A 26,357-nucleotide genomic window follows, 5' to 3' on the forward strand; every position below is an offset into this window, starting at 1 on the left:
CTTTGGCTAATTTTGCTTCTAAAGACCCCTTCTGTTTCTATCCATGTTGGTCATCACACCAGGTTCCCCTGCATTGCTTGATGCTGTGGTCTATTTACATAATCACTGTTTTGCCTGAGACCCGCCCTGCCTGCAGGGCATTGGTTTAATCCCCACTGGTTAGATGGAAGCTTGCTACCTTCGAGCTTTTTCTTCTCTCCACCAACTCTCCTACCCATTTCCTCTCCCAACCTGCCACTTCTGCTTCAAAAGGTATAAAGGCGTATTTCTAGGATCAATAAAAAAAAATTGCATTGTGTTCCCGCTCAGCCCCATGTTCCAGAGTCTCTCTCGCTGTGGTGCTAGCCCGGCACTAGTCCCCACCTACATGGGGGGCGGGGGAAGCTTCACAAGTGGTGAAGCAGAGCTGTAGGTGTCTCTCTGTCTCTCTCCCTCTCTTTCACCTTCTTCCCTCTTGATTTCTTACTGTCTACCCAATAATAAATAAGCGTAATAAAAAATTTAAAAAGAGAGGGAGAGAGACATGTGCATCCCTGTTTCACCACTAGTGAAGCTTTCCCCCAGCAGATGGGGATCAGGGGCTTGAACCTGGGTCCTTGCACACTGTTAATGTGAATGCTTAACCAGCTGCGCCACCACCTGGCTCCTCATTTCACTAGTATTTTGTACTCTTTATTTTATCCTCATTTTCTTGCCCCTAACCCTTAAGGTTTTGCACTATTAAAAGTATATAGATGAGACTTTTCTTTAACTATGGAGAAGCACCACTGTATTAAAGAAGAGGGGGTTAAGGAAAGTTAGCAGGGAATTCAAGAAGTGGAGACTCATCCACTTAAAATTGTAAAGGTGGAACCAAATCCTACAGCGAACTCTCATATCTTAGCTTCTGTGTCCCCTTATTTGAAGAATTCTGTGGTTGACGCTTGATATCTAATCCCCAGGGTCAACATATTAAAAAACACACACACACACACAAATGGGAGTTGGGCTGTAGCACAGCGGGTTATGTGCAGGTGGCGCAAAGCACAAGGACCAGCATAAAGATCCCCCTTCGAGCCCCGGCTCCCCACCTGCAGGGGAGTCACTTCACAAACGGTGAAGCAGGTCTGCAGGTGTCTATCTTTCTCTCCCCCTCTGTCTTCCCCTCCTCTCTCCATTTCTCTCTGTCCTATCCAACAACGACGACATCAATAACAACAACAATAAAACAAGGGCTACAAAAGGGAATAAATAAAATAAAAATAAAATATATTTTAAAAATACCCCCCAAAATAAAAATCTGATCGTACAAATACAGGCCACTATGTAGACCATATGAGCAGGTCTTGAGAGCTAGCCTAAGTACCCTTTGTAAAATGAATAAAGGGGGCTGGCGGTAGCACAGAGGGTTAAGCGCACATGGCTGAAGCACAAGGACAGGCTTAATGATCCCGGTTCGAACCCCCAGATCCCCACCTACAGGGCAGTCACTTCACAAGCAGTGATGCAGGTCTGCAGGTGTCTGTCTTTCTCTCCCCCTCTCTGTCTTCCCCTCCTCTCTCCATTTCTCTCTGTCCTGTCCAATGACAGTAATAACAACAATAAGGGCAACAAAATGGAGAAAATGGCCCCCAGGAGCAGTGGATTTGTGGTGCAGGCACTAAGCCCCAGAGATAACTCTGGATGCAAAATAAATAAATAAATATAAAATCAATAAGGTGCAATTCAATATCTCAACTACTAGTCAAGCCTCAGTGGAAGTAAGATTCCTAAAAAATGAAATTTGAATTGCAAGCATACATGAACTGATCTGAAAATTCCTTGAGCACTTTTCAGTATTGTGTCTTTTACTCTGATTTAAAATATTTATTCAGGGGCTAGGTGGTAGCGCAGCGGGTTAAGCGCACATGGCACCAAGGGCGCAATGACCGGCGTAAGGATCCCAGTTCGAGCCCCTGGTTCGCCACCTGCAGGGGGTCGCTTCACAAGTGGTGAAGTAGGTTTATAGGTGTCTGTCTTTCTCTCCCCCTTTCTTTTTCCCCCTCCTCTCTCCATTTCTCTGTCCTATCCAACAATGATAGCAATAACAATAATAACAACAATGATCAACAACAAGGGAAACAAAAGGGAAAAAATGGCCTCCAGGAGCAGTGGATTCAAAGTGCAGGCACCGAATCCCAGCAGTAACCCCTGAGGTAAATAAATAAATAATCAATAAATAAAATAACTTATTCATAGAGTGCGAGGAAACAGTAAATGTTTTTGTTTTGTTTTATTTCTTTATTAGAGATGTCTAGAAGGCAGAGAGAGATAGATAAATAGACCTGTTGCTTTTCCTCACTGCTCCTGAAGCTTTTCCTGCAAGTGGTGACTGGCAGCTTGAACCTGGGTCCTTGCCGGTTGTAACAAGTGCTCTCAATCAGGTATGCTCCTGCTTGCCCTAGCCTAGAGCCATCTTTCAATTTGAGGTAACATTTTGCTAAAGAATAAAATTAAATCTGGGGGCCGGGAGGTGGTGCATTTGGTTAAGCACACGCATCACCAAGCACAAAAACCTGGCTTTGAGCCTCCACTGCCTACCTGAGTGGAGAAGCTTCACAAGTGGTAAAGTAGATCTGAAGGAGCGTATCTTTCTCCCTCCCTATATTCCTCTCTCCATTTCTCTCTGTCCCGTCAAATAAAATAGAAAAACAAGTAGAAAGATATGGTTGCCAGGAGCAGGGGCTTCGTAGTGCTGGCACTGTGCCCCTGTGGTAACCCTGGAGGCAAAATAAAATAAAAGCAAACCTGACAGTATTAATAAAACACCATGTAGTCTAAAGACCTTCCCAGTAATGTAAAATCTGAAAATATCTGAAGATATAATATAGCTACCACTTCTACCTCCAAACACACACACACACACACACACACACACACACACACACACACACACACTTATTTCATACAACCTAGTAATATAGTATAGTGATTTTTGTATGACTTAAAGGTCAAATAAGTTTAATATTCTCTTGTATTGTCTCTAAGACATAAGACAGAATATGTGTGGACATTTCCAAATTATGGTCAGACAGAAAAAAATATTTTCACCCATCTCATTTATTCTTGAAAATTATTTCCTTTAAGCAAAATGCTGCAGGCTGAATGAGTAGTTTTCTAAGAGCAAAATCTACTCCAAGTTCTTAATTGTTTGAAGTATACTGTCCCTACTTCCTGAATCCATCCATAAGTGGTCATTTTAAAATTTATTTATTTATTTTTATTTTTTTGCCTCCAGGGTTATTGCTGGGACTCAGTGCCTGCACCATGAATCCACTACTCCTGGAGGCCATTTCCCCCCCTTTTGTTGCCCTTGTTGTGGTTATTACTGTTATTGTTGATGTTGTTGTTGTTGTATAGGACAGAGAGAAATGGAGAGAGGAGGGGAAGACAGAGAGGAGGAGAGAAAGACAGACACCTGCAGACCTGCTTCACCACCTGTGAAGCGACTCCCCTGCAGGTGGGGAGCCAGGGGCTCGAACTGGGATCCTTATGCTTGTCCTTGTGCTCTGCACTACATGCACTTAACCCGCTGAGCCACCGCCGGACCCCTTTAAAATTTATTTTATGTTACGTTGAGAAAGTGAGAAAGCTTACAGAGAGAGAGAGAGAGAAGAGAAGAGAAGAGAGGAGGAGAACTGTTTTGGCAGACACAGTGCCATGAATTACATTGGGAATTTCACACATGCAAGTCTTGTGCTCCCCCACCTCCTCAGCTCTGGGCTGCTTGTGGTGGGGGTAGGAAATTATAGAACACCTCTGTGCTTATATTTCTAGTCATTCTTAGCCCTCCTCTATGTACATTCTGAAGCCACCAGTTCTGATCACTGGCGTTTATTAAAACATATTGAATCTAGAGACTCAGAAAAGATGCCTTTTCCATGAGTGCTGTTGTTGTAGCCACTGTTTCTTGTATGACCTGGTTTCAATGATAAGATCTGTGAGCGTCCCAAGGTGAGATTCATCAGCTCTCTGAAGCACAGCTCTTTCTACTGTCATTTTCTAACTTGCAGAAAATCTAATCTTGATTATAAGTGGCTGACTCCTTTGGCTCTACTGCACATTTGCTCTGGCTGTTTCAAAGGTGCACTGCTCTTCAAACAGTCTGCACCCTAGCAGGGACAGGATGCCTCATCAGGAAGGTACTGAGGATGTCACGAAGGCCTGGCTGCACAGACAGTGCTGGGCTGATTGCTGAGACATTCCTAGGTCAATGGAAAACTAGCTCCTAGAGTTAATGTAACATCTTCAGTTAGCATCACAGTTTCTAAAGTCACCAAGACTCAGACAAGACCACAGTGATCCACAGTGAGATTAAAAAGTGTCAGTCATTGAGTGAGTCCCACTTAGATAAGAAAAGAAAAAGAAAATGATCAGGCATTGACTGAATACTTAGCTGTTTTATTGTTCAACAATAAAGATCTAAATACTGACCTAATTTCTTCATAATTGCTAGTCATTCCTTAGAAATAAAAGATTTCTCAGGTTAGCATTTAAAGAAATACTCTATTTATTTACTATTGGATAGAGACAGAGAGAAATTGAGAGGGAAGGAAAAGAGAGGGAAAGAGACAGAGAGACACCTGCAGCCCTGCTTCACCACTTAGGAAGCTTTCCCCTCAGGCAGGGACCAGGGGCTTGAACCTGTGCACTATAATGTGAGTGCTTAACCAGGTGAGCTACCACCTGGCCGCTCAGGTTAGCATTTCAAGTTTTTCTAATACCAATACTTGTTACATGTGGTCTTTCCTTACACCCTTCACTTCTACCTCCAATTAAATTCATTGCAGCTCCTAGCAAAAGTTCCCTATTTTCCTTCCTTCCTTCCTTCCTTCCTTCCTTCCTTCCTTCCTTCCTTCCTTCCTTCCTTCCTTCTTCTTTATCTAGGAGGTTAATGGTTTATAGAACAGTTGGCACATAGGTACAATTTCTCCTTTACACAATTTCCCAGCAGACAGGTGTCTTCAAAACACTTTGATCCTCAAATTAGGTCCATCGTCATCATGTACCAGAACCTGAAAGCCCCCTCCTACCCTACCCATTTCACCAGAGTCCTTTGCCTTGGTGCAATATAACAAATAACTCTAAGTTTTACTATGTTTCCCCTTTCCATTCTTGCTTCTTAAGTTCTGCCTATGAGTTAGATCCTTCCATGTTCATCCTTCTCTTCCTGGTTCCTCTCACTTAACATGATTCCTTCAAGCTCTATCTAAGATGAGGTGAAGAAGGTGACTTTATTATTGTATATAGATACATCACGACTTTCTCAGCCACTCATTTGTTGTTGGACACCTAGGCTGCTTCCAAGTTTGGGCTATTATAGCTTGTGCTGCTATAAAGCATTCTAACCATCCAAAACTGAACCAGGAGGAACTAGAAAACATGAATAGACCAATTACAGCCAAAGAAATTGAAAGAAACTTCCCAACCATAAAAGTCCAGGCCCAGATGGTTTTTTACAAATGAGGAAAAGCTAACACCTATACTTTCTTTTCAATATCTTCCATACCACTGAGGACACAGGAATGCTCCCTAACGCCTTCTATGAAGCGGACATCACCCTGATAAAGCAGCCAGAAACACATAAAAACAAAACTACAGGCTGGGGGCGAGAGGTAGATAGCATAATGGTTATGCAAAGAGACTTACATGCCAAAGGCTCTGAAGTCCCAGGTTCAATTCCTTGCACTATCATAAACCAGAGCTGAGCAGTGTTCAGTTAAATAAATAAATAGATAAATAAAACCTTTTTAAAAAGGGAAACTACAGACCTGTATCTCTGATTAACATAGATGCTAAGATACTGAACAAAATTCTAGCCAACAGCAGTACATAAAAACATTATACATCATGACCAAGTGGGATGTATCCCAGGAATGCAAGGCTGGTTCAATATACACAAATCAATAAATGTGACTCACCACATTAAGAAACCCAAAAACTGGGGCCAGGCAGTGGTGCACCTGGTTAAATGCTCACATTATAGTGTACAAGGACCCAGGTTCAAGCCCCTGTTCCCCACCTGCAGGAGGAAAGCTTCACAAGTGGTGAAGCAGAGCTGCAGGTGTCTGTCTCTCTTCCTCTCTATCTCCCCTTCCTCTCTCAATTTCGCTCTGTCTTTATACACTAATAAAGAAAGAAATGAAAAAAATTTTAAAAAGAAACCCAAAAATTACATGATAATTTCAGTAGATACAGAAAAAAAAAAAAAAAACACTGAAAAAATCCAATACCCTTTCATGATTACTACCAGGCCACCGCATCACCTGCGGGCCTAGTCAGAAAGTTCTGGGTTTCTCACACATACATGATTGGGCCTAGACCTCTAACAGATCCCTCTCATCACTGCCATTGGTCATCTCCATCAGGAACAGCATAATGAACTCCTTTGTGGGCCTCGATAGGACCTTGCCCTCAATGTAGATTAACAATGGTAGGGAATGCACATGGAAGATGGGTCCTGAAATTAGTGCAGCCTGGAATGTTCCTAGCTGTGACCACATAATTCGAGCTCAGACCTATAGGGATGCAGAGGTTACATAGGCTCCTGTGCTGAATATGGGCCCCAGATCAAATCAATGGAGTTTACAGTTAACAATATTTATACACTTTTTCATTTTCATTTTTCATTTCTTTTTTTTTAGGGAGCTATTCTTTTTTTTTTTTTTCATTTTAGGGAGCTATTCTTTTCCCTGATCAGCATTCTAGTCCTTTTTTGAACTATGACCCCCATCTCTCCAGACAATAACCTGGATCCACCTGCATTAGCTGTCAGGTGTAGGCAAAAACTAGTAAAGTCACGGGCCTCTTAGAATATACCTAAGATAGACCTACTAGCTTTTTCAAAACAGACACCCCAAATCGTCATCTGCAATATCCTTGCTTTGAGTTTCATGATTAGTCAACAATTTGTTCTGCTTTATTATCTAAACTCTTTTTTAGACACCAGGTTCCAGATGCTACCATGATGCCAACTGGAATTCCCTGGGCAGACGACCTCACCATGTGTCCTGGAGCCCCACCTCCCCAGATCCCTGCCCGACTAGGGAAAGAGAGAGGCAGTCTGGGAGTATGGATCGACCTGCCAATGCCCATGTTCAGCGGGGAAGCAATTACAGAAGCCAGACCTTCCTTCCATCTTCTGCACCCCCCCAATGACCCTGGGTCCATACTCCCAGAGGGATAAAGAATAGGAAAACTATGAGGGGAAGGGATGGGATATGAAGCTCTGGGGGTGGGAACTGTATGGAAATGTACCCCTCCTATCCTATAGTCTTGTCAATATTTCCATTTAATTCTTTTTCTTTATTTATTCCCTTTTGTTGCCCTCGTTGTTTTAGTGTTGTAGTTATTATTGATGTCATTGTTGTTGGCTAGGACAGAGAGAAATGGAGAGAGGAGGGGAAGACAGAGAGGGGGAAGAGAAAGATAGACACCTGCACACCTGCTTCATCGCTTGTGAAGGGACCCCCCCGTACGTGGGGACCCGGGGGCTCAAACCAGGATCCTTAGGCCGGTCCTTGCGCTTTGTGCCACCTGCACTTAACCCACTGTGCTACTGCCCGACTCCCTTTTTTAAATTCTTTTCTAAAACTATCTGTAATCATTCTTTCAGGATTCCTTTTTGTTTTACCTAGAACTTTTTTGGGGGAATCTCTGACTTTTAACTGGCTAACTTGTTTCCATAAATTCATATGAGAGAGAGAGAGAGAGAGAGAGAGAGAGAGAGAAAGAGGGAGGGAGAGAGGGAAGGAAGGAGAGAGAGACACTAAGATCAGAGTACAGCAGAGATAGAACCTGGAGCCTCATTACCAGAGCTGTACATTCTCCTACTAAGTCACTTCTCCTAGATATTTTAGTTATTTGTGAGCATGTATTATCATTTCAGTTGGTCTATTTCTGAAGGAAAGTTTACTAGTTTTAATTATATTTGCATATCACATGATAACTCAGTGGGATGTCCATCAAAATTGTTTTATAAAAATGAGGGAGACCCTGGATTCTTAGTATTACATATCTGTCACCCTAAAAAGAATTCTGGTACATATGCCCAGAGGGGGAGAAATATTTAAAAAGGTGACCAGAGGATTCTATACTCCAACTCTATTAGACCCAGAGAGAGAAGAGGAAAAAGGAAGGACTTTTGGAAATAGGTGTAGAGGTGACTTAGGAAGAGAAATCAGGACCATTGGAAAAAAAAAAAATATATATATATATAAATAACTGTCAACCCATATCTGTGACCTTGGGAGAATTACTGCAGTTTCCAATGGAGGGAATGGGAACACAGAACTCTGGTGGTGGGAATGGTGTGGAAATTATATCCCTGTTATCTCATAATTTTGTAAATCAGTATTAAATCACTAATTAACAAAACAGAAGAACATTTAATTTTTTTTCCCTGAAGGGTTATTTCTGGATCTTGGTGCTTGCACTATGAATCCACTGCTCCTGGTGGCTACTCTTTACATTTGTTGTTGGATAGGACAGAGAGAAATCAAGAGGGGAAGGGAGGATAGAGTGTGGGAGAGAAAATAGGCACCTGCAGACCTGCTTCACCACTTGCGAAGTGACCCCCCTGCAGATAGGGAGCCAGGGGCTCGAACCCGGATCCTCACACTGGTCCTTGCGCTTTGCACCTTGTGCACTTAACCCACCGCACTATTGACTATTCAAAAGTAACAGTAAATTAATGAGTGAAGCGAGTAAATAAATGGAATTTGGAGCTAACCTTTAAAAAAAATTTATAGTTAGTGGATAAAAAGTTTTCTTTACTTATAATACATTTCTTTGCTTGATGTTCGACTCATTTTATACTTTAGAAATTATTCTAAAATGTAATTTAAGAAAAATAAAATTGTCCCTTGATAAGTAACTTATAAAATCAGACAGAGGAAATAATGTTGTTCAGTCTTTCTAACTCTCAGAATGAGAGAATAAGAGGAGCATCAGAATATTTGCTCTAGGGGTGGACAGTAGGTAGCTCACTGTATCAAGCGCACATAGTACAAAGTACAAAGACCTGCTCAAGGAGGCTCCAGCCCCGGCTCCCCACCTGCAGGGGGATCGCTTCACCAGTGGTGAAGCAGGTTTACAGGTGTCTGTCTCCCCCCCAAATCTCCCCTTTCCCTCTCAATAACTCTCTGTCCTATCCAATAAAAAAGAAAGAAAGAAAGAAAGAAAGAAAGAAAGAAAGAAAGAAAGAAAGAAAGGAAGGAAGGAAGGAAGGAAGGAAGGAGGAAAAATGGCCTCCAGGAGCACTGGATTCATAGTGCAGTGAGCCCCAGCGATAACCCTGGAGGCAAGAAAAAAAAATTGCTCTAAATGAGTGCTTTTCTGTTTTTTCCCCTTTCTTTTCAATTCTGAAAAATCATTGGCTTAACACAATGAGCTTCTGTGGTTATTATACTTTGCAAGATCATAGTGAATGGTGTACTTCTTTTCTTAAAATTAAAGCACTACTTTTTTTCCAAGACAAAAATAAGGATTCTTGTCTGTCCCCCACCCCCTGGAAACTTATAATTAATGTGCAGTGTCACTTAGAATCTGGACAACAAACAAACAAACAACATAAAATCATTCTTTACATTGTGTACAACAGAGTTCACCTCCAGTTGAAAGCCCTTTGCCAAAGGCAATTCTTGAGGCTCCAGGAAAGCTGCCCTAGAAAGGCAGTGTATGTATCTCCACTGGAGAGAGGGTTGGGTTGCCATAGTAACATTCTGAGAGGGAAATGAAATTGCATGGGGTTAATGATTTTTTTTTTCTCATTCCCCTGATTTTTAAAGCACCAGCATAATGAACAAATATTCCCTTTGGGAGAAATTATGAAGCAACATAAACTGGCGAGTCCAGATCTCATATTTCATTTCAGTGACAGTAATCTTATTCGTGAGGTTGGAACTGCAATTCACTCCTTGGACAAAATGCTCTCTAGTGTTAATCTCAGAGCAAAGCCTTGTATACTTGAAGGTAAAAAAAAAAAAATCATTTCTTTCAGACCTCTTTCTTTTCCTTCTCGAATGCTAGGAGGGACATTAAGACATAACACCAAGCAATACAGAACCCAGGATAAATCGTTAGTAGGCTGAATTTACTTGAAGCCAAGATTAAAAAGACACGAATTCAATGAATTTGGAACTACTTTCAAAGAGAGACAGAGATTTTGACTTATACCCTCTAGGTTCTTTCAACACAAAAACCCAACACCAAACAAACAAGAAACCTAACTGTTGAGAAGAAAACACAAATCAAAGCAGAGAACTCTGTGCAGATACAATTTGAGAACGTTATGGATCTAAAACAGGTGTGACAATTAAAAACTGAAAACAACAAAACACAGGATGTGTTTAGGAGAAGAGATAAATTAGAGGGCATCAGCTGAGTCTTAAAAAAATTTTTTTTTAAATTTTCCCTTTTGTTGCCCTTGTTGTTTTTCATTGTTGTTGTAGTTATTATTGTTGTTATCATTTTTGGACAGGACAGACAGAAATGGAGAGAGGAGGGGAAGACAGAGAGGGGGAGAGAAAGAAAGACACCGGCAGACCTGCTTCAATGCTTGCGAATCAACTCCCCTGCAGGTGGGGAGCCAGGGGCTTGAACTAGAATCCTTAAGCCGGTCCTTGCGCTTTGTGCCACATGCGCTTAACCCGCTGTGCTACCACCCAACTCCCATCAGCTGAGTCTTATAGTAAAACCATCCCTCTATCTGTATTTTCTCCCCAGAACTCCATTCTTATTTGGTACACCTTATAGACAGTCGGCCCGAGAGAAAGGAAAATGCCTTTCTTTTGTCACATGCATTTTATATCCGTGATCTTTCTGAGTCTTTAAAACTCACAAAGGCACCTGAAGTTTCATTTATAGATGAGAAAACTGTCCTACAGGATTAATGTACCTAGCCAAGGTCACATGCAAGTAAACTGTTGGAATTAGAATGTACACTCTGGCTTGGCGTCAGTGCCTGAGTGACTGGATTCCCTGTGCTCTGCCAAGCAATCACCTTTAAAATCAAAGATTATGTGGGCCGTGCACATAAAGGAGAGAGAAATATCTCCTCCCAGTTTCTTCTCTTGCTGTCCTGACATACAGTCTGTGGCTAAAATTAAACTAAAATCCTTTAGCTGTTCTCTCATTTTGGAATACTATTTGTGTATCTTTTTTCCCCCTCTGTTCATCTTTTTTTTTTAATTTAACAATTTTTTTTTCAAATGATGTAGGTAGACAGAGTAAGCAGGAGGAAGAAGGAAAGAGTGAGCAAGCACCAGTCACCCGGCCATGCATCTTCACTGGCCTCATCCTCTCTGTTCTCATGTTGTTTGGGCATCAAACAGAACCACACCCACACAGAACATGTTAAGTTATACGGGGTATTATTCTACCACTGGACAACCTCCTTAGCTCTGGTTCCTTTGTTGGTATGCTTCTAGTTCTGCTTCTGGGATCTAGTTCTGCTTCTGGGATCTAGTTCTGCTTCTGTTACATTGCTTGACATTGTGGTCTATTTACATGGTCTTTTCTGTTACATTGGTTTGGTCTCACTCCCCCCCCCCCCCACCTCTGGGAGATTTGGTTTAGCCCTTGCTAGTCTGGCGCTTCTCCCCACCCCTACCCTACATACTTCCTGAGTTCCTGCTGCTGTTGCCAGAGGAGAAGGATGGAGGAGCACATGGTGTGGTGATTAGGTGTTGGACTGTTTGCCCGCTGGTGAATAAAGATTAAACTGTGTTCTCAGCTCAGCCGTGTGTTTCTGGTCGTCTGTTACCTGCCTGTGAAGCCAGCCCGGCGAAAACAACATTCCTTAACATTCTTTTTTGTTTTCTTATAAATCCTTTTGTAAATTTCTATTTTATTTATTTATTATTGGATAGAGACAGAAAGAAAATGAGGGGAGGGAAAGATAGAGAGGGAGAGAGACAGAGAGAAACCTGCAGCCCTCCTTTACCACTCATGAAGCTTTCACCCTGCAGGTGGGGACCACAGGCTTGAACCTGGGTCTTAACTAGGTGCACCACCACCTGGCCCCTCATCTTTTCTACCCCTCATTTATTTGCTTCTTTTGTGCTGAGTATTCGTTACTAAACTTTGAATCATCAAATTTGGTGTTCTTCCTATGACGTTTTAACTAATTTTCTTTTTAAAGTGGGTTCCCGAGAGATTACGATAGTTGTCTTTAATGCATCCATGAAATATTCTATTATTATATACTGTGTACATTACATGTTGATTATACCATACGATTCCACTTACATCATTTGTTTGAACTTTTGTGTTATAGACGCCCTTTTACTTCTACAGGTATTATAACATTCACAATCAATTAATTTTTATATTTTCCATTTTTAAATTTTTTATTAATAGTTTGTCATAAAGCTATAAGATTACAATGTATACTTTCACACCATACCCAGCACAAAATTTCTGTATCCTCACTTTCCCACCTCCCAAAGTTAACCACCACAGTTTGATGGCAGAGTAATACTCCACGGAATAAAAATTCCATGACTTCTTTAGCTAGTCACACACTGATGGGCATTTAGGCTGATTCCACTCTTTGGCTATTATGAATAATGCCACTATGAACACAGGGGTGCATATGACTTTTCTAATTAGTGTTTGAATGTTTGTTGGAGAAATGTCTAAGAGTAGTATTGCTGGATCATAAAATAATTCCATTTTTATTTAAGGACTGTCCACACATTTTAAACAATTTGAAAAAGGACAAGTAGAATTTTACATTTACTCATTTATTGCTTCTCGCTCTTCTTTCCTTTATTTAATTCCAAATTTTCATCCAGTATATTTTTCACTTAGATTGAAATACTTTAGCATTCATCTTAGTGTGTATCTGGAAATGACACGTTGTTTCAGATTTTGTTTACATCAAACTGTCTTTTGGTGTGTGTGTGTGTGTGTGCGCAGAAATTCATTTGGAGGGATACAAATTCCAGATTTACTGATTTTTTTTTTACTCGGTACTTAGACATATTTTTTAAAAGATTCATTTATGAGAGCTGGGGACACAGCATAATGATAATGCAAAAAGATTCACATACCTGTAGCTCTGAAGTCCCAGGTTCAATCCTCAGCCCCACCATAAGCCAGAGCTGAGCTGAGCTATGCTCTGCTGCACCCTCTCTCTCATTAAAATAAAATAAATAAAATACTAAGAGGGGGGGAGGGAGAATTCATTTATGTACTTGTGAGAAAGAGAAAAAGAGGAGGAGACAACCAGATCCTCATCACTCTGGCACCTGTAATACCAAACTGGAACTTGGGACTTCATGTCTGCAGGTTTGACACTAGCCCCTGGACCTCCCAAGACCGCTACTCAGTATCTGGATGATGCCTTGAATTCTTGTCTCCAGCGATTCTGATGAAAAGTCAGATCACATTTCCATAATTGTTTTTGCATTAATACTCTGAACATTTAGAACTTTTTCAAATAAAACATCTTTTTATTGTCTTTATTTATTGGATAGAGATAGTCAGAAATTGAGAGGGAAGGGGAAGATAGAAAGGGAGGGAGGGAGAGAAAGAGACAGAGAGAGAGAGAGACAGAGAGAGAGAGAGACCTGTAGGTGGGACTAGGGGCTCAAACTCAGGTCTTTGTGCATTATAATATGCGCTCAACCAGGTGCGCCACCGCCTGGTCCCAATTTAGAACTTTTCTATCTCTGATTTGAAGCAATTTCAGGGTGATGTAAGGCCTGTGTGGCTTATTTCTTCTTCTTATGTCCCATTTAGGGCATATTAAGTTTCCTCAGCCTGGAGATTTTAGCTTACCTGTAACTTTTGTATAACATGTTTCTTAGTGACAAGATACATTCTAAGAACTGTGTCATTAGGTGATCCTCTCACTGTATGAATGTCACAGAAAGTGATTACACAAAATTAGAGAGTGTAACCCACTAGCCAGCTAGGTTGTATGATACTGACTGCTGGGACTATCACATGTGGTCCATCACTAACCCGGATGTTGGTTCACAAAAGATTATTCATCTCTTTGTAGCCAAGCTCTTTCTCCTCTGCTTCTCAGATGTATCAGTTATCTTGCTGGGTTGTTACATAGGTTGCTGACATGGTATTAATTTGATCTTTTTTCTGTGTGTGTTTTAGTGTGAAAGGCTTCTAGAACTTGTTTCCAAATTCACCAATTTCTTCATCCTTTGTGTTTGACTTGTGTTTTATCCCGCTTGATGAAAATTTAAAATATAATGTGTTCTAGAATTTTTAAAAGGGCATCTGCTTTATCCATTATTTCCTTCAGATTATTTAATATACTTTGCACACTTTTTGTCTGTTTATTCGAATATCTTAGTCATCTTTGGTTCTGCTTCTGTTCCCTAACTTTTGACTATAAGCCAACATGTTCTTGATTCTGCTCATGTAATTTTTTAAAATTATATGCCGGATGGTGTGACTGGTAAATTTAAAAACTCTTGAATTTATTAGGACTTCGTTTTAGAATTTTGAAAAAAGATTTACTAAATGAGACCATGAGAGCGACACAGAGAAGCTAGAGCACTGTGGACCTTGTTAAGCGCACACATTACAGTGCACAAGGACCCAGGTTCAAGCCCCTGGTCCCTACCTGCAGGGGGAAAACTTCACAAGTGACGAAGCAGAGCTGCAGGTAGGTGTTTCTCTGTCTCTCCTTCTCTCTCTCTCTACCTCCCCTCTTGCTTTCTCTTTGTCTCTATCCAATAATAAATAAATAAAAAGAAAAATCTTTAAAAATAAAGAAAGAAGGAAAGAGAGAAAGAAAGGCTTAAAAGATAAAAGAAAACCTGTGGGGGTCAGGCAGTAGTGCAGCAGGTTAAGCGCATGTGGCGCTAAGTGCAAGGATCAGGATTCCTGTTCGAGCCCCCGGCTCCCCACCTGCGCGGGGCGGGGGGGGGGGTCGCTTTGCAAGTAGTGAAGCAGGTCTGCAGGTGTCTGTCTTTCTCTCCCCCTCTCTGTCTTCTCCTCCTCTCTCCATTTCTCTCTGTCCTATCCAACAACAACATCATTAACAACAATAATAATAACCACAACAACAATAAAACAGCAAGGGCAGCAAAAGGGAAAAAATGGCCTCCAGGAGCAGTGGATTCATGGTGCAGGCAGCAAGCCCCAGCAAGAACGCTGGAGGCAAAAAAAAAAACAAAAAAAAAAACACCTGTGACCTATGTGGCCTCAGACATAGAAGCTCTCCACCCCCTACTTTTAGGCTATAGCAGGTCTATTTTAGTTTTGTCCTTCTCCCTAGAATGGTTCCGAGGATAAGTTCCTTCATCATGACGCAAAGCCATAATTCCCAAGAAGCAGCTCTGGAAATTCAACAAAAAGTTAATGATATATTTACCAAGTCTATCTGAAAAGGTAATTCTCTTTTAATTTTTTAAAATTATCTTTATTAATTGGATAGAGATAGCCAGAAACAAAGAGAGAAGGGGAAGATAGAAAGGAAGAGAGGCAGAAACACCCGCAGCCCTGCTTCACCACTCACAAATTTCCCCCCTGCAGGTGGAGACTGGGGGTGCAAACCTGTGTCTTTGTGTGTTGTAATGTGTGCGTTCAACCTGGTGCGCCCCCACCTGGCCCCCATAATGATCTCTTCCTTGCAGCAGACAGACAGTAACTTTTCTTCTTAGCTTTTGATCTTTTAGCTATTATGTCCTGTCACATTCTTGGGAGTTTCTACCATCTACCTGGAGACACTGGCCAGGGATAAGTCAAAGATTATGAGTTTCTATGTTGACTTTGGCATTCTAATTTTGCTTTTGTCTTTTTAGTGGTTTTCCACCCTAAATAACCAGTTACTTTTATAGGACCAAACTCCATTCTCAAGTCAGTAAAACTGTTCCTTTCTGTGTTAATTCTCAGTATGTAACTGCCTACACCACTTTTCTTTCTCTTTATTATATAAATATTGATCTCAGCCCATGCTACTTAATTCTCTCAGGAGTTGAGCTCACTCCAAGGTATGTCTCCTTTTATTATTATTATTATTATTAATATTTATTCCCTTTTGTCACCCTTGTTGTTTTATTGTTGTGGTCATTATTGTTGTTATTGATGTTGTTGTTGCTGGATAGGACAGAGAGAAATGGAGAGAGGAGGGGAAGACAGAGAGGGGGAGAGAAAGACAGACACCTGCAGACCTGCTTCACCACCTGTGAGCGACTCCCCTGCAAGTGGGGAGCGGGGGGGGGGGGTACGGGGGACCAGGATCCTTACGCCGGTCCCTGCTGTGATACCGCCCGACCCCCGGTATGTCTCCTTTTAATTGCTTTTCAGGACCTGCAAATAAGTTTTAGACAATTAGCTTTTTATTTGCAGAAACAGGGCAATGAAGATGGTCCATCCTTACTTTAAATCCTAACTCTCCTGTGTTAAAGGGAGAACATGATATGTAGCCTCTGTCTATGCCATCACCCTCTGTGCTTATTTTCATCAAGGACACTTTAGGAATAATACTTTTTTATTTATAATTTTTATTTATAAAATGGAAACACTGACAAGACCATAGGATACACAATTCCCGCCACCAGAACTCTGTATCCCATCACCTCCCCTGATAGCTTTCCTATTTTTTTTTATTTATAAAAAGGCAACATTGACAAAACCATAGGCTAAGAGAGGTGCAACTCCACACAATTCCCACCATCAGAATAGTACTTTTTAAAAAGTATTTTATTTATTTATTCCTTTTTGTTGGCCTTGTTGTTTTATTGTTGTAATTATTATTGTTGTTTTTGATGTCGCTGGTGGATAGGACAGAGAGAAACAAAGAGAGGAAGGGAAGACAGAGAGGGAGAGAGAAAGACAGACACCTGCAGACCTGCTTCACCTCTTGTGAAGCAGCTCCCCTGCAGGTGGGGACCCGGGGGCTTGAACCAGGATCCTTAAGCCACCGTGGGTCCTTGCGCTTTGCACCATGTGTGCTTAACCCGCTGCGCTACCTACCACCTGACTCCCAGAATAGTACTTCTATAAGCAAAGAAGACACTTCAGTCGGCAGAAACTAAAAAATGTGTTATTTAAAATAACTTCAAATACATAAATGTGCATTTCATAACATTCTTAGATGTTACATGACAAAGAAAACCAATGCAAATTAAGGTTCATTATTGTAAACCAACAGTAATATATTGTATATCTCCCTTATTGAAGAGTATGAGCTAAAGCATGTATACTTAATAACTATATAATAGTTGAACATACACTTGACAGTGTTTAATTTATTTAGTTGCCAAGAGCTGAACTAGGGTTTTAAGCACAGAGAGTGAGACGAGGAAGAGAGAGGGTTAACTACAGCACTGCCTCACTGCTTGTGAAGCTTCCCCCTTTGCACATGGGAACTGGAGGGATCTCTACCAGGGGCACAACTGGGAGAACTGTTGAGAAGTTTCCTTTCATGCCAGAGCAGTGCCTGGGAGCTACAGGCAAAATGACGTCTTTCTTGCTGTGCTTTTTCGGTGGTTATCCTCAGGGATTTTATTTCAAGGTCTCCATGTGCCGCTCACGTTTCCTAAATAAAATTCTAGGGGGGGAAAAACGACCTCTGTTTTTAAACAGATGGCTAGCAATGGGAGACCACCTTTTATTAGCCTTACTCTTCCTTGTTCCTTGTAATTCTCTCCAGAAATGTTTTTGCTTATGATAATATATATACATTTTTAAAGAATCGGTTTTGTTTTGCTGCATATAAGAGCGTTTCATATAAGATGCACAGAGAGAAAACCAAGGCACAGCATCACCCTGGAACATGCAATGTCAGAGACTGAACAGAAAATCACAGGTATGTTCGACCAGTCGGGCTATTTCTCTAGTCATTAAATTTTTTTTTTAATCTTTGTGGGGGATTCTGTTTTTTGCTTGCCTTCCTTCCTCCCTTCCTCCCTCCCTCCCTCCCTCCCTCCCTCCCTCCCTCCCTCCCTCCCTCCCTCCCTTCCTTCCTTCCTTCCTTCCTTCCTTCCTTCCTTCCTTCCTTCCTTCCTTCCTTTTTTTCTGGCTTGCTCCCAAGGCTTTCTGACATTTTTGTTGACTCCCTCCACTCCGCCCTCATGCTCAGTCACTACTCAGTCATTTCTGTGAGAAAGGAAGCTTTGGTGAGGCACACAAAACAGTTATAGGTTTTGGGTGTTTACTACACGGTCTCCCAGAGAGTCTGCCAGGGCTTCAGTCTGTGCTCACCTGATACTACCCCCCCCCAACTCCAGCCATATGCAGGAGAACAACAGAATGACAAGCTCTTCTGTTCACTGTTTCTCCAAGTTTCCTTTAGACTCACACATCATTTACACAACACAAGAGAAAAGCACATCTTGAATCTAAATTGAAACTGAATAGATGGCAAAAGAAGTCTGAGTCTTGCTGAAAATAAGATAAGGAGGCAAAGTGACAGAAACCAGCCACATATCGAATGTGTTTATGTATGTGATTTTCCTCAGAGGGTTCCTGTGCTTTGACTCTAGTCTTCCCATGTGACATCCATGGCCCCCCCTTCCTTCAAATAGGACCTGAATGCCTATACTTCCTTTTCCTTCCTTGCTACAAAATGTAGCAAGTGTTTGGTAAATGGTGCAAAATAGCTTGTTAAATAATTTTGCTCTTGTAGGGCTGGGTGACTACGTTGTGAGAGGAAGAAAAAGGTCATTTCTAATTCACACAGCCACTAAAACTCAGTTGTGTATCCACATAGACCTTTTCAAACTTCTCTTTTCTGTTAGGCTCCAGTGGCCTTCAATTTTCTTTATAGAAATTTTCCCTATTGGCAAAAGATGCTTTAGCTCTACACATTAACCACTGGACCAATGGGTATAAGCAACCATTCTTTTCTATTCCTTATAACCTCTTTCAATAGCTTGTACTTATCTCAAGACCGGTGGCATTTCCAGAAACAGCTTTAGCATTCTTTACCTACCGTCAATTGCTTCTTATTAAGTGAGGCAGTCGGCACAGTAAGATCTCAATCCATTTTACTCCCCCAACAAAACATTCATTAAAAGTCTTCTATATTTTTATAGTCCTCTTTTAATTTTTTCATCATCCCTTCCTTTTGCTTTCTAGGAAGCTTATTTATTTTAAGATATATCACTTTTAGGTTTCACAGTTATCAGGAGAAACATCTTCATCTCCTGCTAAAGGCTTATAGTCAAGATTGTTTCATGGTCAGAATTCAGGGGACTGACTAGCCATCAGTTTCCTAAGGGCAGGGAAAGTGACACTCAATCATCCCACATTGATTGAGTGAATAAATGCAGTAAGTTATAAAATGAAACAGTAGATCATGAAACTACAGGAATCAAGTTCAGAAAGCTTACTTTAGAAACAAAGAGGTCAAGACTCTTAGATGGGAGAAACAGAATACTGACAGGAAAAACGACCCCTGATTTTAAACAGGTGGCTCTCAGTGGGAGACTACTTTTTATTAGCCTTACTCTCCCTTATTCCTTGTAATAAATACATACAGTGTTGCTAAAGAAATCCCCTTGCTTAGAAATCGGACGCTAACTCGGAAGTCCAAATAGTACTAGTAATGCTCAGGATTTATTTCTGGCTTATTCTATGATGACATAGTTTGAATACATTAGCTCCACTGTTCCAACAACACTCGAAGGAAGCCATTCGTTGTGTTTGTTTGCTTTTTTTTTGTGGAGAGGTAACATGCAGAATATTAAAGTGACTACCTAAACCCACCAGCTAACCTCAGCACCTGGGATTCAGATTCAACTCTAAGCTCATTTTATTTTCCTGCTCAACAATGCATCACAATGAGTAAGCAATGTGCCAAACACCAAGTTAGACAAATGCTTGTTTTAAAAATGTCATAGTGGTTAAAATACATCATTTTTTACTCGTAACCATGTCTAAGTGCACAGTGCACCATGCCAACTATACACACAGCACATTGCAGTAGCTACGGAATATTTTTTTCACCTTGCCAAACTCAATATCTCATTTCCTGTATCTCAAACCTTAAGTGACCACCACTCTGCTTCTGTTGATATAATTTTGAGTATTCTAACAGCTCATATTCCACAGCACGTGTATTTTTGTGACTTCCTTGCACTCAAAACGATGTTTTCAAGGTCCATTCATGGTGAGGACATGGCAGAATGTGTCTCTCTCTTTTTTTTTTTTAAAGCTGAGAGAACATTCTACTGTATGCAGATGTTGTCCTTTCCATCCTCCTTCCTCTTTTCCCCTCCCTTTCTTTTCTTTTCTCTCCCTTTCTTTCTTTCTTTCTTTCTTTCTTTCTTTCTTTCTTTCTTTCTCTCTTTCTTTCTCTTCCTTCCTTCCTTTACTTCTTTCTAATGCAGCGGTGGAGACAAGGAAGGCTCCATGAATACACTTTACTGCTGAGTCACCAAAGTGTGCCCAGATTGTTTTTTAAGTTTTATTATTTATTTATTTATTTATTTATATTTATTTTACCTTTCATTTATTTTAGCACTGTTCCACTCTGGCTTATGGCTTAAGGTGGTGCGGGGGAGTGAACCTGGGACTTCGGAATTTTTTTTTTAAAGTGAAAATGAGGTGGATAGAATGAATGAGGGAGAAATGAGAAAGTGAGGGTGCAAAGCATGGTTCCACAAGCCCCAGATATCCACTCCTCTTGTTTTTGCCCTCCTGTGGTATCAGGGAGGAAATCTAGCACCTCCTAGCCGCAGCACAAGTACTCTAGCACTGAGCAACCTTCCTGCCACAGTCACCCTGTGTTTATCCAGTTGTGTCTCCTTGGACATTTGCGTTTCTATTGTTTGGTGAATACTGCTTCACTGTGCAAGGATGTGTAAACATTGTCTCAAGCTCTGGCTTTCAATTCTGGGATCATGTGAGAAATGGGATTCCTGGGTCATGTCAGAATTCTATTTTGAGTTCTTGAGGGACATCCATGCTGCGTCACCATAATAAATTCACAACTGTGCTGCCCAATGGGAGACAGACGAGCTCGTTTCTACGTAGCGTAACGGTCAGTTTTCCTAGTAACATGACCAGACAGCTCATCCTGCAGTGTCAAGTAGTCATTACATCTTTAAGAATTTAGCTCAGCCAAAACTCTTGACTTTAGACATGAATTTCTATAATCCAAGTCATGGATTTGTTGGAGGCATGCATTAAAGATTTATAAATGTGGGTTATCGTCCTATTTTGAGATACTTACCATTTTTCAAGAGGTAACACCAAATAATAAATCCCTTGCTGAACCAATGCAACAACAACAAGGAAAAACAAGAACGACACTTTTTAAATAAGTATAACCAGACACATAAATTGCATTCTTACCCTTGTTTTGGCATCAATTCTAGCTCCTCGATCAAGCAAGAGTTTTACCATATTGGCATTTCCTCTTTTTGATGCAACGTGTAAAGGAGTGATGTCATTCTGTGAAAGAACAGAAAAAGCCTTTTGGTATTCTTGGTTTAATTTAAACATTACTTTCAGAAGCTTCCCCATACAACCTCATTCTTTTAATTTATTTATTTATTTTTAATAATTCAGTAGGCCCCACCATTTCTATCTGAGTACAGTTTCATTCAAGAAAGGCATGCATTTTGAGGAGTATATTACACAGGGCTGGGTTCATCTCATTTGCTGGAGGTGATTATTTTTTCTTTTTTGCTTTTAAAATCCTGCAACTGTAAGGCATTTCTAACAGCATTTGTTAGAAATGTGTGTTGCGTACTGACTGAGTGGTTGATGAAGTCAGCCCAGACTAATTGAAAAGAGCCTTATATGACTCAGTATTGCTCCTGACTTCATATGAGAACTAGATGTCAAGGAGAGACAACAGTAACACCAAACGGGAAATCTGTCGGTACTATACATAGTCGGAGGACTTCCTGTGCATGTGGGAATAAAGCGTATTCACAGATGTGGTAGAAATCACACACACAAAACTATGGTTTTCATTTTATTGTAAAAACTAGGCAACTCGCTCATATGGCTTTCAGATAGTTGACTTTTGCTAAGGAGAAAGAGAGAGAGAGAGAGAGAGAGGAGAGACAGAGAGGAGAGAGAGAGAGAGAGAAGGAGGAGAAAGTAGAGGCACCTGCAGCACTGCTTCACTGTCTGTGAAACTTTCCCCTGTGTGTTGGGATTCAGGGATTGAACCTGGGTTACCTGTAGTAATCTTTGCTCTCTTCTAGGTGCCCCACCACCTGATCCCCAAAACTATGTATTTTAAAAAAATATTTAATTCCTTTTTGTTGCCCTTGTTGTTTTTATAGTTGTAGTTATTATTGTTGTTGTTACTGATGTCATTGTGGAATAGGACAGAGAGAAATGGAGAGAGGAAGGGAAGACAGAGAGGGGCAGAGAAAGATAGACACCTGCAGACCTGCTTCACCACTTGTGAAGCGACTCCTCTGCAGGTGGGGAGCCGGGGGCTCCAACCGGGATCCTTACTCCAGCCTTTGTGCTTTGTGCCACGTGCGCTAAACCCACTGCACTACCGCCCACTCCCAAAGCTATGTTTTTTAATAACTATTATGATCCTGCCATATTAGAAGAGTAACCTGAAAATCTAATCAGCATCTTGTTACAGTTCATTCCTCTGTGCATTCGATAGGTGCTATGATTATTTCCAGATGCCAAAGGAAGTGGATATATAGTTTATATTTGGGTTCCTTATCTTTGAATAATACCAATAAGGGTTTTTCTTTTCAAGAATGATAATAGTTTGTTGTTCATAAAAGACAAAAACTATATGATAACTGAGCCAGACTGTCATCTGTTAGATTTTGTCTGTTGGTAGCAGATACAATATAATACTTGCCAGGTATTGAAACTTTTCTTTGTGCTAAGTACTGCGCTGAATCCTTTATTACCTTATTGAATTCTCAGGAGCCTCATGACGCCATAGAAAATCTGAGTGACAATATTTACTTTGTAGATGTAGACAGCAAAATCAGGGCTCATTTTAAATCTGACTCAAATTCTTATTTAAATTTTTTTTAAAAAGTACTTCACGGGGGTTGGGCAGTAGCACACTGGGTCAAGTACACAATATGCAAAGCACAAGGATCACAGTTCAAGTCTCTGGTTCCCCAACTGCCGGTGGGGGGGGGTTCACTTCACAAGCGGTGAAGCAGGTCTGCAAGTGTCTGTCTTTCTCACCCCCTCTCTGTCTTCCCTGCCTCTCTCAATTTTTCTCTGTTCTATCCAACAACGACAGCAGCAGAAACAACAACAATAACAGCCACAAAAACAATGGGAAAAAAAGATGGCGGCCAGGATCAGTGGATTTGTAGGGCATGGTACCAAGCTCCAGAGATAACCCTGGAGGCGAAAAAAAAAAGTACTTTATCATGAGGCATTTCAAAAATGAACAAGAGTTAGACAGAAAAAGCACTAGTGAGTTTTCTGCACTTATCATGATTTGTCAACTTTAACCGACATAATTCCCTCAATACTTCCTATCATTTATTTTTCTTGCTTAAGGAATTAAAGAGGAAGAAAAGGAATGTTTTAGGCATCAGGCTGACTGATTCGTAGATACTTTGTCATAATCTTGCATTAGTACATCTTGAAACGAATAATCACAACACCGTTGTCATCACCAGTAAAGATAATTCTTTGATAACATCAAATCCGTTTCGATGTTGAGTCTCTATTATGTCCATTTATCTTAGTTGGGCTGTTCAAATGAGAAGGTGAATGTCCTCTATTTTTATACATATATATATACATATGTATATATATATATATTTTTTTTTTCCCTCCAGGGTTATTGCTGGGCTTGGTGCCTTCACCACGAATCCACCGCTCCTGGAGGCCATTTTCCCCCCTTTTATTGCCCTTGTTGTTGTAGGCTCATTGTGGTTATTACTATTGCCATTGTTGATATTGTTCGTTGTTGGATAGGACAGAGAGAAATGGAGAGAGATGGGGAAGACAGAGAGAGGGAGAGAAAGATAGACCTGCTTCACCACCTGTGAAGCGACTCCCCTGCAGGTGGGGAGCCGGGGGCTCGAACCGCGATCCTTACTCCACCCACTGCGCCACCGCCCCCGACATGTCCTCTATTATGCTGCGTGTTCTTCAGATCTTGTTTAATCTCAGCAGATGCTCTACTGCATCCTCCCCCCACTGTCCACATATTTTTGAACAATCACAATAATTTACTGTATTGACTTTTCTTCTCTTGGGGTAATGACTGATGGTATCCTTATAGACTATAGTTAACTGGCTCTTTCTACCCCATATTTGCTGTAAATGCTTCTGTTTAAATGCTTCTAGTTATGCAACATATTTGAAGATGTCCTTTTATTTTTCAAAACTGCCACCAGGGAGAATTTGACAGAGGAGAGGTAGGTAGAAAGGGAGAGAGAAGGGAGTCGGGCGGTAGCGCAGCGGTTAACCCCAGGTGGCACAAAGCTCAAGGACCGGTGTAAGGATTCTGGTTCGAGCCCCCGGCTCCCCACCTGCAGGGGAATCAGGTCTGCAGGTGTCTGTCTTTCTCTCCCCTCTCTGTCTTCCCCTCCTCTCTCCATTTCTCTCTGTCAAATCCAACAACAACATCATCAACAACAATAAAAAAGAAAAAAACAAGGGCAACAAAAGGGAAAATAAATAAATATAATTTAAAATATTTTTAAGAAAGAAAGGGAGAGAGAAAGACAGATGCCTGCAGATGTACTTCACCACTTGTGAAGCGTCTCCTCTACCCCAGTGCCCCAGTTCAGATGGGGGAAGGGGCCTCAAACTGGAGTCCCTACACATGATAATTTGTGTACTCCACCAGCTAAGTCACTGGCCAGCCCCCTGATAGCATCCTGTATCATCCTTTTACCTCATTATGCGTAGGGACTAAAGCATATGTCAGTAATTACTTCATTAAATATAGTAAAAAAAAAAAGGGGGGGTCGGGCAATAGGTAGGGCAGCGGGTTAAACGCACATGGCGCAAAGAGCAAAGACCAGCTCAGTGATCCCGCTTTGAGCCCTGGCTCCCCAACTGCAAGAGAGTCACTTCATGGCCAGTGAAGCAAGTCTGCAGTCTTCTGTCTTCCCCTCCTCTCTCGATTTCTCTCTGTCCTATCTGGCAACAATGACATCAATAGCAACAATAATAATAACCACAGCAGCGATGAAAAAAAAAAAGGGCAACAGAAAGGAAAACAATTAATTAATTAAAATGTAGTAAAAAAAAAAAAGACCTGACTAAAACATATTTGCATCAGTCATGACGGTAGAATTAGACGGGACTGGCATCATAGCTATAGACTAGAAGTAGGAAATTTGCTATGCATCTCTGTGCTGGTTAGTATTCAACTCTGTCACTGCAGTGCTAAAGCAGTCAGTCTTATGAAACAAAGTGGGAGTGGTTCTGTTTCACTGAAATTCCTGTTACCCAAGGTGCCAGGAGCAACAGTTTGCTGATCCTTCATCTAGACTTGGCTAGGTATGGCTCACCACTTCAAACTGGGTGTAACAGGACAAAAAAGAGCAAATAAAATGACATATTATACACTGCATATTTTGCTCCTCCTCGGTGAGAAATATTTTTTGGTGTATAGGAAAGATGGCTGAAAAAAAAATGCTGTACTGGTTTCGCTATAATTCTTTGTAAATATTTTGACATTATTATGCAATATCTACAATAGAGTATTAATTTATGTTATAAATAGAAGAGTTTTCAAAAAATTAAAATGTACTACATTTAAAAACAGATGCTCTGAGGGGCTTCTCTCTCCTGTCTTTTCTCTCTTTCCCAGGTGGGCCTCTAACGAGATGCAAGTAAGGGGGCTCCTCTCTTTCTCTTTCTCTCTCTCTTGACCTAACATGTAAATGTTCTCAGTTTTCCTGAATAAAGTTTTTAATTCCAGAAAAATCATGCTCTCTCCTCAATTCTTTGTTGAAATAATGCCTACTGGACTTTTAAATGTTGGGGAAACAAGTGTCGGTCCATCTTCCCCCCCAATACAGAATGTCTACAGCAAATAGTCTAACAGGAGAGTTAGCTGCACCCGGAGTGGGGATGACACAGGCTTCATAATTTCCTAGCATGAATCAGGACTTACAAGCGATTTCCCTTTAAAAGTGTGCCCTTGCCTGGCTGAGAAGGACTTAATTAACCTTTATCACAAGTGTGCTAATTTTAGTGAGAGGACTAACTCTTGTTCTAATTTTCTTCTCTTCCATATTCATGTACTCTCTCATACAGTGGTGTGTAGATGTCAGAGAGCTGCCTTGGATTTCTAACTTCTATATTTTTGTACAATTCTCTGGCCTCATTCCTAGAAGAACACTATATATATATATTTTTTTTTTTCTAGATGTATTTATTGGGTAGAGACCAAGATAAAATCAAGAGGGAAAAGGGAGACAGAATGAGAAAAATACCTA

The 26,357-nt window shown here is 40.9% G+C and overlaps 1 protein-coding gene across 1 annotated transcript in view; it reads right to left on the reverse strand.

Moving 5' to 3' along the window:
* ANK3 (ankyrin 3) overlaps positions 1–26,357 on the reverse strand; it is a 306,521-nt gene that overhangs the window by 117,469 nt on the left and 162,695 nt on the right. Inside the window, exon 8 of the mRNA XM_060186709.1 lies at positions 21,295–21,393. Coding sequence (XP_060042692.1) covers positions 21,295–21,393 — 99 coding nt within the window. The remainder of the gene's footprint in view (positions 1–21,294; positions 21,394–26,357) is intronic.

Source organism: Erinaceus europaeus, chromosome 1, assembly GCF_950295315.1.
Source record: "Erinaceus europaeus chromosome 1, mEriEur2.1, whole genome shotgun sequence".
NCBI lineage: Eukaryota > Metazoa > Chordata > Mammalia > Eulipotyphla > Erinaceidae > Erinaceus > Erinaceus europaeus.